Source organism: Cryptosporidium bovis (assembly GCF_009768925.1).
Source record: "Cryptosporidium bovis isolate 45015 chromosome Unknown contig_20, whole genome shotgun sequence".
In the NCBI taxonomy this organism is placed as follows: domain Eukaryota; phylum Apicomplexa; class Conoidasida; order Eucoccidiorida; family Cryptosporidiidae; genus Cryptosporidium; species Cryptosporidium bovis.
The window spans coordinates 22,975-41,645 of NW_027125014.1; the positions used below are offsets into that span (position 1 = coordinate 22,975).

General features: G+C 35.4%; 3 protein-coding genes across 3 annotated transcripts; 1 reads left to right on the forward strand and 2 right to left on the reverse strand.

The window, feature by feature from the left end:
• Nucleotides 1-186: 186 nt before the first annotated feature.
• FG379_001228 (transcription regulatory) lies at nucleotides 187-8,166 on the forward strand (the record flags this gene model as incomplete). The annotated part of the gene is made up of 1 exon (XM_067326831.1): nucleotides 187-8,166. The coding sequence occupies one exon, from the start codon at nucleotides 187-189 to the stop codon at nucleotides 8,164-8,166; it is 7,980 nt and encodes a 2,659-aa protein (XP_067184480.1).
• A 23-nt stretch (nucleotides 8,167-8,189) lies between these two features.
• Nucleotides 8,190-11,477, reverse strand: FG379_001239 (adapter-related complex 2 alpha 1 subunit; the record flags this gene model as incomplete). Its single annotated transcript, XM_067326842.1, has 1 exon — nucleotides 8,190-11,477. One exon carries the CDS (start codon nucleotides 11,475-11,477, stop codon nucleotides 8,190-8,192), a length of 3,288 nt encoding a protein of 1,095 aa, XP_067184491.1.
• A 2,052-nt stretch (nucleotides 11,478-13,529) lies between these two features.
• FG379_001043 (uncharacterized protein) lies at nucleotides 13,530-18,473 on the reverse strand (the record flags this gene model as incomplete). Its single annotated transcript, XM_067326646.1, has 1 exon — nucleotides 13,530-18,473. The coding sequence occupies one exon, from the start codon at nucleotides 18,471-18,473 to the stop codon at nucleotides 13,530-13,532; it is 4,944 nt and encodes a 1,647-aa protein (XP_067184295.1).
• Between the last annotated feature and the right edge of the window lie 198 nt (nucleotides 18,474-18,671).

The window sequence follows — 18,671 nt, forward strand, 5'->3', positions numbered from 1 at the left end:
ATTCCCACAATAGGATCCACAAAACAGGCGCCGAAGTATAGAGACGAGAGCGCGGTCAGTATGTACAAATAAAAGTAACCTTTACAAAGCCGTGGTATTTAGGGACAACTGTCTTTAACTCGGTACCAATATTGGTTCGTGCTGAAACACTTCACTATCTTTGAAATATTAATTAATTCATGAGAAATGGCAGAAGGAAGACTCCCGAGTGGAGAAAATACTTCACCACCTCAACTGTTAAATGTGATTCAAGAGATTGGTCCAAGCAGCACATCTGATCAAATAAAATTTGATAAAATTGCACTAGAATGGGCCAAAAAGTCAGGCAACTTTGTTAATGAGGTTGCAACAGCGATTATTTACATGATAAATGAAACATCGAGACACAATGTTGAACCTAAAAAGAAAGATAACAAAGTTAATTTTGACTTTTCTGCAGTCTTAAGAGCAAGGTGGAATGAATTGAGTGATATCAAGGGCGATCAACATCTTCTAATACAGAATAAGAATAGCAAGATCGAGACAGGATGGAATTCCTCAATATTTGTTGAAGGAATTCAAAAGCTAGTAAAACCATTTTGTCAGAACATTGATAATGCTGAAGTTTTTTGGGATAAAGTCATCAAGTATGTCATTAACAACAGTAACCAACTATGTTTATCTGGAAATGACGGTAGTTTTGAATTTTTCTGTTCGATTCTCGGGGAGATCTATAGGAGAAGTGAAAATAAGACATATATACCAAAGGATGATGAACTTTTTTGCAAAATTGATCCATTTTTACAAAAGTGGGAAAACCCAACTGTCCAAGCACAATTCATTGTAAAGATTTGCAGGCTTGGATTTGAAGTTCAAAATGGTGGTTATAACATACATCAAAGAAACGATATAAATTTTCTAGATGAATCGTTGTTAAATGATGATTTAAAATTTGACCGATTATACCCTAGTATTAATAACTATTCTGTCATTTTGGATGCAAATCATCTTGTTCCAGAATCAATGTTGTCTATGATAAAATCAGATACAAGAGTTTTAGAACTCATAGAAAATGGGTTAATCGGAACCCCTATTATTTATAATGAACTCAAACTACCGAGAATAGCAGTTATCCATTCTAAAGGTTCGTGCGGTGCATTTATTTGCAGCAGATTATTAAAAGTACTTTTTGATCTTTCTAGTCGTGTGAAAGACCAAAAATTACTGGATCAGATTCAACATCTCTTGTTTTTTGATATCCCGAGATATTCTCCTATTGGGATGCTTTCTTCATTGGGTATGATATATTGTGATCTCCCTAACTATTTAAAGCTGTCTAACGATTTAGTTGGTAAGGTGTCTGAGTTATTTGAAACCGGGATTAAAAACAATGAACTTGATAAAACGATGCTTATTAATATTTCTATTTCTAGTATCAAGGAATTCATTTGTTCACCTAGATCTAAAATGATAGCAAATTCACAAGAAAAGGAGTATGAGCTAGGACCTAATTTTGGTTTACTAATGCAAATTTTATTTGCCTCATTTGATGAACATAGTTCGAGGAGGAGCAGAAATTTGCAGTTTATTAGGGACCTCATTGGCCAGATTACACTTCGCTACAGATTCTCCTCGATTGTTATTTTATCTAGACTGACTTCACTAGGAAGAAAGTACATTTGGAAATTTTTGAAAAATGAATATACAGTTCTTCCGCGTTTATGCGATATGGTTGAGGCGAAAGGACAGATTCCACCAATTTTTCATAGAGAAAACAGAAGGGTTCCTAAATCAAATCCTAATGTACACATAGATTATTTTCATTGGTGGTTTCTTTGTCTGGACTTGATCGTTGCAGGAATAAGTATACGTCAGAATTCTGGATTAAATTTATCTGAGGGTGAGTGCAATGGGATTATTCAAGATTCCACTGAGGTTCTATCTAGGCTATTTCAAAGGGAATTAGAAGGGAGAGACTCGGAATCATTTCTTTTAATTGTTGCAATTGTAGACTATATTAGAGCAAGACTTGTCTATATGACATACGCTTCCGCAGAACTGCAGACCATATTAGTAAATAGAAGAATATCACTTCCTTCATTTTCTTTTGAAAAGGCAGTTAATTTTAAAATATTTGCCGCAAGAATTGTTAGAAGGAATCTACTCTTAGGAAGCCCTAAACTATCGTTCCCGAGCAATTTTTGGGCATCATCCTTTGGAACTCCATCTTTTTCATACTACTACTGGTGTATAAGCTCCTTTGTGATATTGGCTATCAAAAATGCAATCATTGAGTTTAAGTTATCAATAGATGGACTTGAGAACGTTCAAATTTTTAATTTACTAGAGGCTTTGACTGAGTTTGAAATGATCAAGGTTGATGGGGGGATCAATTCGGGAATTGCAAACTTCAGAGACGACTCCGTTAGATCTAATTCTGTAGACATTTCCAGTATTTCTATTAAGGAAAGTGATGCAAGTAAAGTAGAGAAAACTCCATCCGACAAGTCCCTTACTGGCTTAAAGGATGCAAATAACTGTAACAACGGTATTGATATCGTACCAATAGAGGGAAGTAGAGTAGCTCATGACTTGGAGATTAATGACAAGGTCAATGAATATTTCACAAGATTTTATACAGGTAAAATGAGTGTAAAAGAACTGATTAACGAACTGAAGGGAGTAAATTCAAGAGACTCGACTGGAGAATGCAAACTATTTAATGTTTTCCTCCAGACACTGTTTGATGAATGCAGGTCATTTCCAAAGTACCCAATTCCTGAACTTAGATTGACAGCAATAATGCTTGGGACCCTGGTAAAAGAAGATATGCTTATTCCGTATGGTAATGCTTTGGTCTTTGTTCAGCGCTGTATAATCGAAGCACTTAGAAAGAGTCATTGGTCCAAAATGTTTTGTTTTGGAGTTCTTGCTATGGAGCAGTTTATCGACAAATTAATTAACTTCCCTCAATTTTTATTCGCTATTGTAATAATGTCCAAGCATCTGGAACCTGTTATCGGTTCATATATTCGTTATTGTGAGTATTGTCTTTCATTACTACCAGATAGCCTCAGAAATAGACTGTTTATTGAAAAAGATGTCTTGGATAGTTTCTGTATTTCTCCTTCAATGGCACCAAAAAATCTTGTTTCTATGTGTAGCCCAGAAATGATTCCCTTTTGTTGCCACACAGAAAATATTACTAAGGGTGATGGGCACTGTCATATTTCAAAAAATAGGCTCGGGTCCCTGATAAAATTGGATATTTCTTCTAAAAGGACTCTCCCTGATGGACTTACAATTGAGCAACTGCAAGGATTTGGTCTAGGATCTTTAGAAAAACTTATGAATGATCCCAGAATCTATGATACTATAACAGTTCCATCTGATCATGTTATTGAACAAATCTTCGCTATTTGCAATACGCTCGCAAGTACAAATGTTGATTCTAAAGCACAAGAAATGGCAGAAATTCTTGGCAAAAATCCAGAATACTCGTATTGGTTCGCTTTTTATCTTGTAAAGAATAGGGCATCTAAAGAAAAGAATAATCACTCCACATATGTTAGTTTTTTGGTTAAATTGGACGAATTATTGCCAGATATTACTGATAGTTTTCACGACAGTAAACTGAATGACACTTCAGCAGTTCCTATAACTCGTAAAGGAAGTAACTTCAATGTTGGTAGAAGTATAACTGATATCGCTGCACTTGCCAGTTACGACTGCATAAAGACACTACTGTGTTATTCAACTATATTAAACGAAGTTTCGTCTTTCGTCAATATCCTTCGCCACCTTGGTTGTTGGCTTGGGCAGATAACAATTGGAATTAATCATCCCATAATACACAAGTATTTGAACCCAAGGCAACTGCTTATTGAAAGTTATTCTAAGGGATGTATTTCATCCACTTTACCTTTTGTCTGCAAGATATTGGAGAGTGCAAAGAATACTCATTTCGTTCCTCCAAATCCATGGACAAACAGCCTACTATTAACGCTCGCAGAAATTCATTCCACTGCAAATAATGCAAACTCACGTATGTTTGAAGTTGAATTACTATTTAAGCAACTAGAACTGAATTTGGAAGATTACTCTGATAAATCAAATTATTTAATGGTCGGTCCTCAGGTATTCAATTCTTATAATGTAAATACCTTAAATGAAGAGCAAAGACGAATTTATATGAATGTGAGAACTCATCAGGGAGCTAACACGCAATATTCGGGGGTATTGCATAATAGAAACACGAGTCACTTAAACAATTTTTCTAAAACTGTTCCGACCTCCTTTACTCAACCAAGCAACCTCACTGACTCACAACTTATATCTTCATTCATGCCCCCACATTACAACCAAATGATGGTGCAGCAGCAATCACGGCAGTACCAGGTTCCAACGATGGATATGCAATTCTGGGCCAATAAAGTTCTTATTTCACCTTCAATTGCACTGTTCCAAATACAACCTTCTCTTAGACCATTGGTTCCTCTTGCTTTAGATCGTTCGATAAAGGAAATTCTTCAAGTAGTAATCCCCAGATCAGTAAGAATAGCAATTATTACGACTCGAGAAATAGTTGGGAAAGACTTTGCTTTTGAACCTGATGAAAATATCTATAGGAGAGCCACTCAACTTATGGTTTCTTCACTTTCTGGATCAATGGCTATTGCTGCCTGCCGCGAGCCACTTCGAGTTGCATTCATTGCACAACTGAGACAAATATTGCACCAAACTCTTTCTAGAGAAGAAGATCATGTGTTGGTTGAACAAATTGCTCAGGTTCTTTGTAGTGACAATATTGATCTTGGCTGTTACATTATTGAACAAGCAGTTATAAAGCGAGCTGTTGAAGAATTGGAAGATTCAATATCACCTGGAATATTGTACAGGAAAAAAATGAGGGAGTCAGGTCAACAATTTGTAGATATTAATTATTACGGAGGTCCAAATTCACAGATTCAAACTTTGTATTTATCATCTCTCCCTGAGATTCTCAAGTATAGACAAAATTCAATGAGACATTTACAGCTGTACAGAGACTTTTTACTTTTTACCTTGATGAGAAATGTTTATAAGGATTCTTCGTCTCAACCTGAGGCACGTGTCAGTAACACAGGGCAACAGATTACGCAAGTATCCAGGCAACAAGGAAGGAGCGATCAAATATCTGGTCAAATCCACAGATCCCAATGTAGTCATCAAAATACAAACCGATATTCTAATAGGCAGGATCTTTCACAAAACACAACCTCCAATAAAGTCGAGATGAATTACCGGTTGTCTTCTAATAATCATATTCACACTAAGTCAACTAATACGTTGATAGTTCAACCTCTGGAGCCCGTTAGAGTTCCTTTACTATTTGAAATATCTCTCTTTCCACTAATGTCACGAGTTGACGAATGTTTGAGCCAAATAAAAGACGTAATAAGGGAAATGGCACTTTATCCCCCGATATTCCCAAGGAACTTCTCTCCACCTATAGGTAATCTCTCGTATGAAAGCCATTATAGGAGTCAGGCATTTGTATTTTCCAGGCCTTTAGGATCAAAAGTCACTCTCTCATCACCGAGAACAACTGCACACCCCGTTCTCTCTGTACTGGCTTCTCTACCGTCCGATCACATTCTTTTTTACCTTTGCAAAGTTGTGTGTGCTATTGGAGCCTCTGCATCTCAGAAAGAGGATATCTTGATTGGAATTTCACAAAAGCTGTTCAGAACACTGTTTGATGCTGCTGCTGCTTATCAGCAAAGTATAATTGGTGCGATTCCATCTACTAAATGCATCGCTTCTGCTCTTGGATTCGACGCTGCTCTGCTACATATAGAGGTTTTTCTTGGTTTATCTCACCAACTATTACTTGTAAGTCCTAAATTCTGCTCAAAACTTAGGAAAGAAGCTGTTGGATGGTTTGTACACGCAATTGAGGAACCAAAGTATTCAGTAGATATTATTGTAGGTGCACTTAGATATGGCCTAATTTCGAGTCATGAGTTTGATATATCTTTAACGAATCTTCTTGACAAAGAATTCCCTCTTAAAGAATCAGATGATTCCTCTGGTAGCCTTGGTAAATTTCTCAACTTTATTGAGTTCACATATAAGCTTTTCTTCAGGTGTATTGGTGACTGGCACTTTCCGATAGACAAAAGATTACCAAAAACTACACAGATTTTAAATCGCCTTACAAACAATACTTTTCTCATTCAGAATCATTTTTCTACGAGGCCAGTTATTCTTCCTGGTTTCTACTACAAACCAAATCCGTCAAAAACTAACCTTGCTGAGATAAAGAGTATGGTTGACAGCTTACTTAGAGAAATAGGTTCTAAAAAAATCACCAGTACACACCTTGGTTGGATTGGAGAGAAAGTCCCCGATATTGTAAATTTTTGTACTATTATTAAGTCATATACAGACAAAGTTCTTAATCCTTCATATCCTGGTCTACCTGTCCCAATGGCACCTTCTAGTGAGGTTACTAGTGTGGTTGGTCGAATATTTGATGAATGGATACTATTATTGAGAATGACTATTTTCAGTGGAGTTGGTACAAATGAACGCAATAACCCATACAGAAACCTGTTTTTACAACGACTTGCCAGACAAGGTCTGCTTAAAATGGATGACAGAACAGAAAAACTATTTACTGCTTGTATTGAAAGAGCAATATACTTAAGTTTAAATAACAAATTTACAGGTTTACCACTGCGTAAGAATATCAATGCTAAATCTTGTGACATTAGTAACACTCAAGCAGATATGGATCCTTTTCCATTGGATTCTCTGGTGAAATTAATCACTACAATGGCACGTTTCCTGGACCCACAACAGATGATATCTGTAGTAACAACACACAAGTTTTTATCGATTCTTACGAAGATAATCCACAAAAGTTCCGAGTCATCCACATTTAATCAAAGGCCTTATTACCGAATTTTCTTTGCTCTTCTCTGTGAATATGAATCTATTGGTCAAAGTTCTGAAATGGTGCACTTTACTTGTATTCTAAGTATTGTTAACCATCTTCACTATATTAACCCAAATAGAGTCCCTGCCTTTGCATACTCATGGATCCAAATTATCTCGAGTAACAAGTTATTTCCTTACTTATTGCGTCATGCAAAGAGCTGGCAGCCTTATCAATCATTACTTATCCAACTTTTCACATTTATTTCGCCATACTTGAAATATATACAATTATCCGACAATATTAAGTCTATTTATGGTGCGCTACTTAGGATACTGCTTGTTTTATTACATGATTTTCCAGAGTTTCTTTGTGACTATAGTTACAGCTTTTGTGACGCACTGCCGTTAAATTGCATACAGATCAGAAACTTAATATTATCTGCATTTCCAAGGAATATGAAGCTCCCAGATCCTTTCCTTCCAACGCTGAGGATTGAAAATATACCTGAAATAAAGGTTATTCCAAGGATGACTTCCAACTATGGTCCGTATATTCTATATAAAGAGCTTAAGGCAAATATAGATAGATACTGGGTAACTAGAGATTATTCAATATTGCCTTTGATTATGAAGGCAATGAAATTAAATAGGGAAAACGCAATAAAAAAAGGAACGAAATACTTTTTTCCTGTTATTACTGCTTTGCTGCTATATGTTGGTATATACCTACCTAATGGCTCTAGATCCAATTCAAATATTGATAACTCTTCTGAAGCAATGTCAGTCAGCGTACCAGATTTAGAGCCGATTAGCTTAAAAGTTGATAATTTAGATGACAAGAGTGACTTGAAAAATTTGATTGATTCGATTGAAGATCCCTCCCTTGCGATATTCTTGTTTCTTTCTAAGAACTTGGATATGGAGGGGCGTTTTAATTTCATATCTGCCATCACTAATTTCCTCGGTTATCCAAATTACTACACATTCTACTTCAGGACACTGCTATTGTGGCTCTTTCTAAATAGCTATGACTCTGTTGTTCAGGAGCAGATAACGAGAATACTACTCGAGAGATTGATTGTTCACAGGCCCCATCCATGGGGGTTGTTAATTACATTTATTGAGCTCATTAAAGATCCTAAATATTCATTTTGGAGTTGTTCATTCGTCCATCTAGCTCCCGAAGTTGAAAAGCTCTTCCAATCCGTGGCTCAGACTTGCCTTGGACAAGGGCTGAATAAGAACAGTTCGGTAAATTCGTAATTCAAATCTTACATTAGCATTTTCTAGCTATGTTTTACTAATATATATGATGTCAGTATTTGTTTTAATATCTTCGATATAATACTCGAGCTTGATCTCAACTTTATTTCGACCAAATTTTGGGTTCCGTCCTCCGTGTCTCCGCTCTTTGAATTTGGGTCGTTTAGTTCATTCTTAGTGTGACCATTTGATATAACCGTCATGATTGCTATCCTTCTATGATTACTCAGATACAATGTTGACGTCCCATAGTAGATGAAATCTTTCATTATATTATCGTCTATACTATCCTTAAAAGTGTTTACTGTAAAATTTAGAAGTTGAAGGTAAATCGGTATTTCCATAGAAGAAATTGCAAGTTTTCCCTTCGTGTAAATTTGTGAAAATCTATCCCAAAAACTTTCAAATTCATGCCTGTTCATTTTTTTCGTTGGATACATGAAGTTCGTAATGATTACTGGGAGTCTGTAATTAACTGTAACCATTTTTGAACTATTATCGCAATTAAAATTTGTTTCATTTGTCTCGACACTTTCATATATGTATTCTTCATTTGGAGAAATTAGAAGTGTCATAGAAATTATTGGAGGATTTAAATAAGACCCTCTACAGCAAACAGCCACTTTGTATTCAATTGTTTTACCTAACTCAGCTATCCCACCTGTAACTTTATCTGGAATTTTAGCATCAAGATTTTGGCTCAGAGAATCAAAATCATTTGTGAATGAACTAGGAGATCTGTTTAATTGCCTTTCTTCATTTATTATTGAAATACCTTCAATACTTACTTTCTTTTTTTTGTCCGAATCCTTAAACCTTAAATATATAACAGATTCGCCAGAACCATGTTTGTAATTTCCATGAGTGAAGGAAATTGTCAAGTAATTACTTTGAAATAAGATGCCCTTTCTAAGTAAACAAAGGCACAACCAAAGGTTTTTATTTGAGTTTCCTCTCTGTTTATACCTTTTTATTATAGTTGAAATTAAGGTTCGGCAATCCCTCTGGCTAAGTTCTTCGGTTAAAATTTGACAACCTTTGTCTCTAAGTGAGTTAATATCAGAGAATTCATCTTCTGGAATATTCCCAATCATAGGTGTGTTTTTATATTGTGTATTCAAAGAGATTATATTTAGCAATTCTGGAGAATCAAATGAATTACCCCTATTACTTACTCCAAGCTTTAGCAACTCAAAAATTTTATTTTGTATACTTTGATCAGAATTGCAGTAAAATCTCGTAAAAGAGAGCAAAATCATGCTATTTATCAACGAGTTATATTCATTTTCATGATTTTGAGACAGAAGGTCATAAATATTGAGCAGCACACCAACCTGCTCTATTATTGGAATTCTGTTGGACAGTATATATCCATACTCACCCAATAGAAAGCAGAGCCATCTCATTCCTGAGCGTGGAACGAAATTGCCTGTGCACTTCCCCCATTTACTCAATAACTTAAAGGCTCTGAATGTTGCAAATTTGTGTATGCTCTTAATTGAACTGTTGGTTATTTCAGATTTTAACTTCGAACTTTCTGTTCTTTTTTCGTTGGAACTTCCACTCAGATTGTTCTCACATAAAATATCCATAACCTCAAAAAGTGTATTGTCTGATAATTCAATATTTTCAAAAATGGATTCTGTATATTGGAATTTTTCCAAAAACTGAAAAATAACATCAATTATCTTGATAGGAACTTCATTTGTTTCCGAAAATTTTCTTGTCAAGTAAGAAACGGAAATAATTATTTCTTCAACTAGAGTTTTTGCCTTTCCTGGAAAGAAGTATCTGTTTTGCATATACAAGTATTTTTTTTTTATTTTATTGTCTGTCTTTTCTCTTAGATAATTGTATATTATTCCATTTAGAATTTCTTTTGATATGAACCTCCAATTCTCATTATCTGAAATATAAGTTAATATATCCAACAGATTCATCGTTGTATCCTCATCGATTGAGCATGTGAACCTAAGCAAAACAAATAAATTCTTCCTTATTAACTCATTGATTATCTCGTTTGATCTCAATTCGCAAAGTAATGAGACTGAAATATAGGCGTAGTCTTTATTTTCAGTATATAGCAATCCTAGCAAGAAGCTACCCATTAAATGGAATATATTATGGGGAAGGGCAAAATCTGTTACCTTAATAATAAATCTTGTCACCTCCACTCCAATTCCAACCGTACACTGAACTTCAATTTCATCATATAAGTCCCTATTCTTTACCCTATCTTGCAATATTTTAATACATTTAATTCCCTCGAAAAAAACATCTTCTATTATCTGTACAATCCTATTAATAACTATTTGGTCTTGATTTACTTTACTAAAACACTGTAAGGTTTCTAAAATCTTTACCTGAAGCCAAAAAGTAGATACATTATGAAACATCCAATCTTTGAATTCACTGTACTTTCTTATTCTAAATAATGTAAAAACCATAAATGGAACCACAAAGTTCCACTCCTCAATTAATTTATTATTTGAAATACCTGTAATTTTATCCTTATCCTGCACAGCTGAATTGTGGGTTTTTATATCAGATTCTAATAATATTTTATGAGTAGAATTATCAATATCATTACTATTATTGATGATAATACTCCTTATTAAGTTACATAAAGAAATCAAGCAGTCTATATCTCTTTCAAATTGAAAATATAGAATTAACTTCTCACTCCACTCATTTGCCTTCAGTCTATCAGGGCAACATTGAAATAGTTTTATCAGACAACAAATTGCTTTTGATCGAATACTATGAGATCCAAACAGCTGCTTTTCTAAAAGAAATTCGGCAATTTTCATAATATCAGTAAACAAATTCTCTGAAAAGTCAATATTTGGAGTATTAGCAATGAAATTTAATGCAATGGATCCTTTTAATATACCCTCCATTCTCGTTTTTTCCATTTTATTTGTAAGCTTCTTTGGCTTAACCTCAATACTCCCTCTAACTGTAGAACTATCACCAATGTTTTCATAATTTGCCAAAGATTCTAAACAGATCTTCAAATCACGTTTCAACGTATTTATTAGTAACCTTAGTAAATCAACTCTGTCATGAAAAATAGTAGAGGCTGCAATAAAACCACAATGTTTGTCCTCATATAAATCTGAACCAACCAACTCAATTATCTCCATCCAACCAAAGTCTAATTCATACCCTAAGAGGTTAATATAAATTAGCCTCCAAATTATGTTATGCTTTTCCTTTGAAGTAAGTACATTTCCAACTCTCTTTGAGACTTCATTTTGTGTATTCAATAACCCTCTAAGCCTTGAAACCTCAAAATCTATAATATCCATCTCAAAAAGTTATTTAGAAGTTTTTCTTTCCGAAAATTTTTCACTGGAACGCCACACTAATTGAATTTTTAAGATTAGAGGGCAGCGTGATTACAAGTAAAAAGTTGGCGGTAACACTAACGTGTAAATCTTGAATATTGTTTTGTTAGAAATTTATTACTTTTGTACCCCTATTCAATTGTTTAAGATAGTCTTTCTATTACTATTGAGCACACCATTTAATATTTTCTTAACCCACGTACTTTTAAAGGCACTGACGCATCCTGTATTTGACAGAGCATGTGGTCACTGTTAGAGACGTCAATTTAATCATAATAAATATGAATTACAATGAAATATTTTGATTTTAATGTGTACACCATACTATATATATATATATATATATATATATATTAATAATACAAGAGATTACAAATATGTACGCATTTGCTTTGAACCTTAAACCACGAAAAAGTTGGTAAATTCCCAGTAGTTAAATCCATAGACTGTAAAAGTGCATTCCAAATAAGCAATTATAAAAACCCGACTTATTCTCAAAAGCAATAAACTATTTAAAATGGTATCACTTGTTGAAGTAAGATGACTTATTTATTTCAGCTTATTGAAATAACAATCTTTAAATTGAATGATATCTTAATTTGCACAATTATTACTTGAAAACTTTGTTAATACATATTTAAAATATTATTTTCTGTTTTTTTTAGATTATATTACTGTTTTCTATCTACTATTGTCTTCAAAAATATTATTATTAAAACAACTGTAACTTTTACCTTACACTCAAACCTACAGAAATTCTATCTACTTTTGTTTCCAACTGTCAATTTCTTATTAATTTGCAAAACGTTCAATAAACTTTTTCTCATATCCCTTAAATTAAAGAAATCGTGTAAACTTAATTAAAATCCTTAAATTATAAATTTAATTTATCATGCTTCCGTATTGTTGAAAGTGCCTTCAATTGTCGAAATATTCTGCAATACAAAAATAACCAAAATAGCACAAATTAGTTAATTTAAAATTTTTAATTTCGGATATAAAACTTAACATAAACTTAATTTATAATTTATTCTACATTAATTAATAATATTAAATCATTTCAATTGGTCAATTTTCTGTAGACTCACATATGCAGAAACCGTTCACACCTCCCATCAATTTTTTTATCTTGTTTTATTCTAAGGTTACTTCATTTATGGTTATATACATTAATAATCATATATAACTACTCAGAAGCTGTTTACATATTTTAATTAAAGATCATTAAAGTGATTTAACATATATATTGAGTACCCATTTCCTTCAATAAAGTACCATATGACATTATTAAACCAAAAAATTTAACAGAAAAAAACCATCTAGAATTTTTCATTCGTTATGAATTAAAAATCAGGAGACAATTTCTGAATAATTATATTTTATTGCTTGAATATTTTATATAAATTAAATCTAGATGTATTAAAAAAATCAATAAAAAGTACAATATATGAAAATGATGAAAATCGCGATAATTAAGTAATTAAAACCTAGAAAATACGTTTCGCTCAAGAAGAAAGAAGTGACAAAAAATAAACAATTATAACGAAAAGTTAGTCAGCCACTAGAAGCAGAAGGAAGCGTTATATCGTCTATTGTATAAAACTCTGAAAAAAAGACAAAGCTCAAATGATATTCATAGTATGTATTATCAAATAGATATCAAAAATTAAATGATAAGTACGATATTATTCATATAAATTTACTGATGATATCTAAATTGTATCTGTAAATATTTTATCACCTCCTTATTGTTATAAATAATATACGAAAATATTTTGGTGCTCAATACGAGCTTCACGTCGTGAGGGTGGGATGGCCGAGCGGTCTAAGGCGCTAGTTCGAGGTGCTAGTTTTCGCGGGTTCGAATCCCGTTCCCATCACTTTTTGACTGCCTTTACTAAAAATCCTGTAGTTGTCACACAAACAAAAACACTTTCAAGAATTCGTTCTATTCCATATTCATTACTTTGGCGATAATGTAAAAATTTATTCTTTCCAAAATGTTCTCTAAATTCATGCAGCATTGCAGGTTGGTCCAATGCAGGTCGTTTCGTAAGACACAATTGGAGTAGTTATAACTTTCTTGACACAACCTGTAGTTGTTTTTTCGGTATTTTCAGGACATCTACTGTCTGGTTTTGTTACAAGTACACATTCTTTGTTATCAAATAGTGTATACGGGTCATTACATGTCAGGGCAAAAGGTGCATATTCAACAATATAGCAGGTTCCATCTTGATCTGTAACATACCCAGATGGACAACTTGAAACAACTGGTGTCGACTCTGTCTTCTCACAGCCTCCAGACGGGCACACTTTTGGTGCAAATCTTGCACATCTATCTCCCAGAAGCTGACTATCAATGCTGCAACTCAAAGAATACGGGGCGAATACTTCCCTAGAACAAACTGTTGTTCTGACTAAACTCATTTCTGGGGCAGCAACGTAATGGTTATGATGGTGGTGGTGACTCTCGCCTACATAATCTCGGGTCACAGTATAATGTTGCCTTGAGTGATGATGCCCAGGATGATGTTCAGACGTTGCTAGCGATCTTTTACTTCCTTGTGTAACACCAGATTCCATTGTATAACCAGGTGGGCAGACAAGTTCAGGAGGGAAAGTCTTTATTCTTTCACAATCACCATTTGGGCAGACCTTCTCTGTGTATTTTGCACATTTATCGCTGATAACAACTAAACCTGGTGGGCACGCCAATTCATAATCTGCATATTCATTTGCAATGCATCTTTGTCCACTTCTTTCGAAGTTTTGTGGGCAAGAAAGTACGGGTGGAACGTAGCTGATTCTCTCACAATTATTATTGGGGCACACTTTATTTGTTGACTGTTGACACATATCACCCAATAACCTGAATCCATCTGGGCATTGAAGTGCATATGGTTCATACACATTCCTTACACATTGACTAGCTCCACTTGCCTTGTGTCCATGAGCTCTTATTGCAACTCCTGCTTGGGGCCTATAATAACCAGGAGGACATTCCATAGTTGGTGGCGTGCGGATTAACTGTTCACAGTTTCCATCTGGACAGACCTTAACTGTGTGGATCGCACATTTATCGCCAATAATAGTATAGTTATCTGGACAAGAAAGATCATATGGGGTATAAATTTGTTTCGTGCATTCTTGATTTGCCAAGTTACCGTGATTATGATGGCCATGTGAAGCACCTACTTCATTAAAGTGCGAATGGTGGCTTTCAGCCTGTGGTCTTGAGTAACCAGGTGGACAAACCATGTTTGCAGGTTTACTTATCAAACGCTCACAATTTCCATTAGGACAAATCTTATTTGTAAAGGCAGCGCACCTGTCTCCCAATAGTACAAATCCTGATAAGCAGGCAAGATTATACTCCTCAAAAATGGTTTTAACACACTCAGCTGATGGTGCAGACATATGGTGATGACTTCCTGAACCGTGTTTAGTTGATGAAATTGCAGTTTGAATTCCATGTGCATTTCTAAAGCCTGGTGGGCAAGTATAGGATGGTGAAACAGTTATTTGTTTTTTGCAGTCACCTTGTAAGCATATTTTTTCGGTTTTATCGACACACTTATCTCCATCTAGAATGAAAGGTAGTTCACATTTCAAAATATATGGGACAGAAATGGTTTTAATACATTCAGGTGAAGCCAAGTTCCTATGGTGATGATGATGACTGTGATGATGACCGTGATGATGACCTTGTTGTATCACATTATTTTGATAAGTGACAGTTGGATATTTTAAAACTTCCTGTACCGTTTGAACTTGTTGGATTGATACTGCCATTGGATTTGAATGTTGATGTGAATGAGATGCAGGTAAGGTTGGTTTTGATGATGAAAATCCTGGTGGACATACTAATTCTGCTGGTTCATTATATACACGCTCACAGTTACCATTTGGGCATATTTTATCAGAATAGGTAACACATTTATCTGCTAAAAGCCTTGCACCAACTGGACAAATGAGGGTGTATGGGGAATGATCAGCGTGAATACATTTTATCTGTGTGGTTTGTACAACAGATTGTGGTACTGACACAGAAACAGGTTGTGAAGTAGCAACTCCGATTGGTAGATAGTTATGCCCATGACTGTGATGTCCATGATGACCGTGTCCATATCTTTGAGAAGAAGACTGAACAGCTGCCAAATGTCTGTTATGTGAATGTGTTGATAAAACTGATAACTCGTCTATTTGGTGGTATCCAGGTGGACATGTCATTGATATAGGTGCAGTAACAATTCTTTGGCAGCTTTCGTTAGGACAAATTCTTTCTCTGGTTGTCGCACATTTATCACCGACTAAATCATATCCAGTTGGACATGCAAGATCATAAGGCGAATATTTGTTTATTTGGCAGTGGGACCCCACATCAACTGAACCTGGTGGACATCTGAGTGTTGGTGGTGTTTTTATAAATTTTGCACACTCTTTTGATTTAGTTCCATCCTGACAAATTGCTTCCAATGGATAATAATTTGTTAGAACACACTCCTTACCTATCAATTCTGCGTTATTTTCGCATATTGGAACTGCTGGAACTGAATCAGCCTTTGTACATGTTTTTGGGGTAATTTTTGGGACATCTTCACAAATTGGTCTTGGGACCTCCTTATGGTGTTGAGTGTGTATATTTGGTACTTGAACAGTTGCAGTAATTGATCCATGTGAATGACTATGAGAATGTAAATGTGGATGGTTATGAGAGTGTGAATTATGATGATGTCCAGGATGCTGAGACTCGGATGTTTCGAATGCAGCAGAGGTCTCCTTCGATACTGCCAACCTTCTGAGTGCCTTAGCATCAGGGGTTTTGCATTCAGTAACATATGTTGTTGTCGAACAATCATATTGACTTCTTCTGACACATTGTTTACCGGTTTCAAGTGAATATCCAGGTGGACATTCCAATACTGGGGAACTAATTGATCTTTCAACACAGACATCACCTTCTCTGACACCCACAGGACAAACATATTGTAGAGCTCCTGGTACAAGTCTTGTACATGAATCCCCATCTAATGCAGATCCTGGTGGGCATTCTGGCGTTTTCGGAGTGTTCATTGACTGTACACATTGCTGATTTTGCAGAGTAAAACCTGTCGGACAAACGGTAGATGCAGGTGAAAATTGAATACAATCATCACCATTTGGTAGGAACCCTTCGGGACAAATAGCATCTATCATCTTCATTGCTGTACATTGGTTCCCTTGTATTGTGTACCCAGGTGGACATTCTGGGATGGGTGATGCCTCTTTTATTTGTTCACATTGGGATCCAGATAATGAATATCCTGGTGGACATTCTCTATTTGGTGCAGAGAATGATGCGCAATTTGACCCATTATCAATAAAACCGGTTGGGCATACCATATTTATTCTTTCAACTTTTTGACACTGTCCATTTACAAGATTTGTTCCAGCTGGACACTCGGGCTGTGGAGGAGCTTGAGTCGACTGAGTACATTGTTTACCAATAAGAACAAAGCCATTTGGGCACTCTCTTTCTGGTTGAGAGAACTGTATACAATCAGGTCCGTTATCCAAGTAACCTGGTGGGCAGACCGCATCTACGAGTTCGTAAGATACACAACTATTACCTTCCATTATTGTTCCAGGTGGACATTCAGGTGTTCTTGATGCAGTCTCAGTTCTTATACATTGCTTTCCAGAAAGTGAAAAGCCTTGAGGACAAGTTTTTTCAGGTGCAGAGAATTGCACACAATCTTCACCATTATCAACAAAACTAGGGGGACAAATTGTGTCGACTCTTTCTATTGATTGGCACTGATCATCTTTTAATATTGTTCCCGGAGGACACTCAAATTCCATAGGTGCACTCAAAACTTTAATACATCTATTCCCGGAAAGCAAAAATCCAGGTGGACATTCTTTTGAAACTGGAGAATATTTCACACAATCTTTTCCGTTGTCTAAATATTCTGGTGGACAAATTGCATCGATTGCTTGTACGGAAATACATGCATTATCCTGAAAAATAGTTCCGGGTGGACAAGATGGTTGAGTTGGAGACGTACTTGTTTGTACACACTGAAGTCCCTGCAAAGTGAAATTTGGTGGGCATTCCTTTGCTGGAGCTACATACAGTACACATTCATCACCTGAGTCAGTATACCCTGGAGGGCAAACCATATCTATGTTTTTTATTACTTTGCACTTTCCATTCTCAAAAATGGAATTTGGTGGACAAGATGATTCTAATTCTGTGGACTCGGGAGCCATACATTGTTGACCCAACAAATTAAATCCCGGTGGGCAAATTTTATTAGCAGGTAAATATTGAACACACCTATTCCCCTCTTCTACAAATCCGGAGGGACAGACTGTATCTATTTGTTGAATAAGTTTACATGTTCCATTTTCCAATATAGTTCCTGGAGGGCATTCTGGGTTCGGCGGAGCAGTATCAGATTGAACGCATTGTTTACCTGAAAATACAAATCCAGGTGGGCATGTTTTTTCTGGCATTGTGAATGCAACACAATCACGTCCATTGTCAACAAATCCGGGTGGACACACCGTATCAATTGTAAGTTTCGAAATGCACTCACTCCCCTGCAAAACAGTCCCCGGTGGACACGATGGTTGTTGTGGTGCAGTTTTTGTGGTTGTGCACTGCTTTCCAGAAATCTCGTAACCTGGTGGGCATTGTTTTAGTGGCGATGTTACTATTAAACAGTGCCCCTCATGGTATATCGCAGGCTCTTCGCAAAAAGGCATAGGGGAGACTTGGATTCTTTGAACACAAACTCCATTTTCCATCGAATATCCTGGAGGACAACTTTCTAACGGAGTTTCAACATATGTTGGTACTTGACCTTTTGTGTGGGGCAATGGAGATGCTACCCCTGGAATATTTGGTTTCACTTGTGGTGCACCAAAAGCAGTGAGAAATAACGAAAAAAGTAAAAAAAAAATTTTCATATTTATATAAAACAAAAAAAAAATCAGGTTTGAACTCACCAAAAAAATGAGGTGAATTCCAAAATAGTGATTTTTGTGTATGAAAAAAGCACAAAAGTTTGGTGAAGAAACTAAAATTCGAGCACCGAAAAAATGAGTGCATGTGAGATATTTCAATATAAACTATTTTGCGTGAATATTTTGCTCTTTTTAGAGACA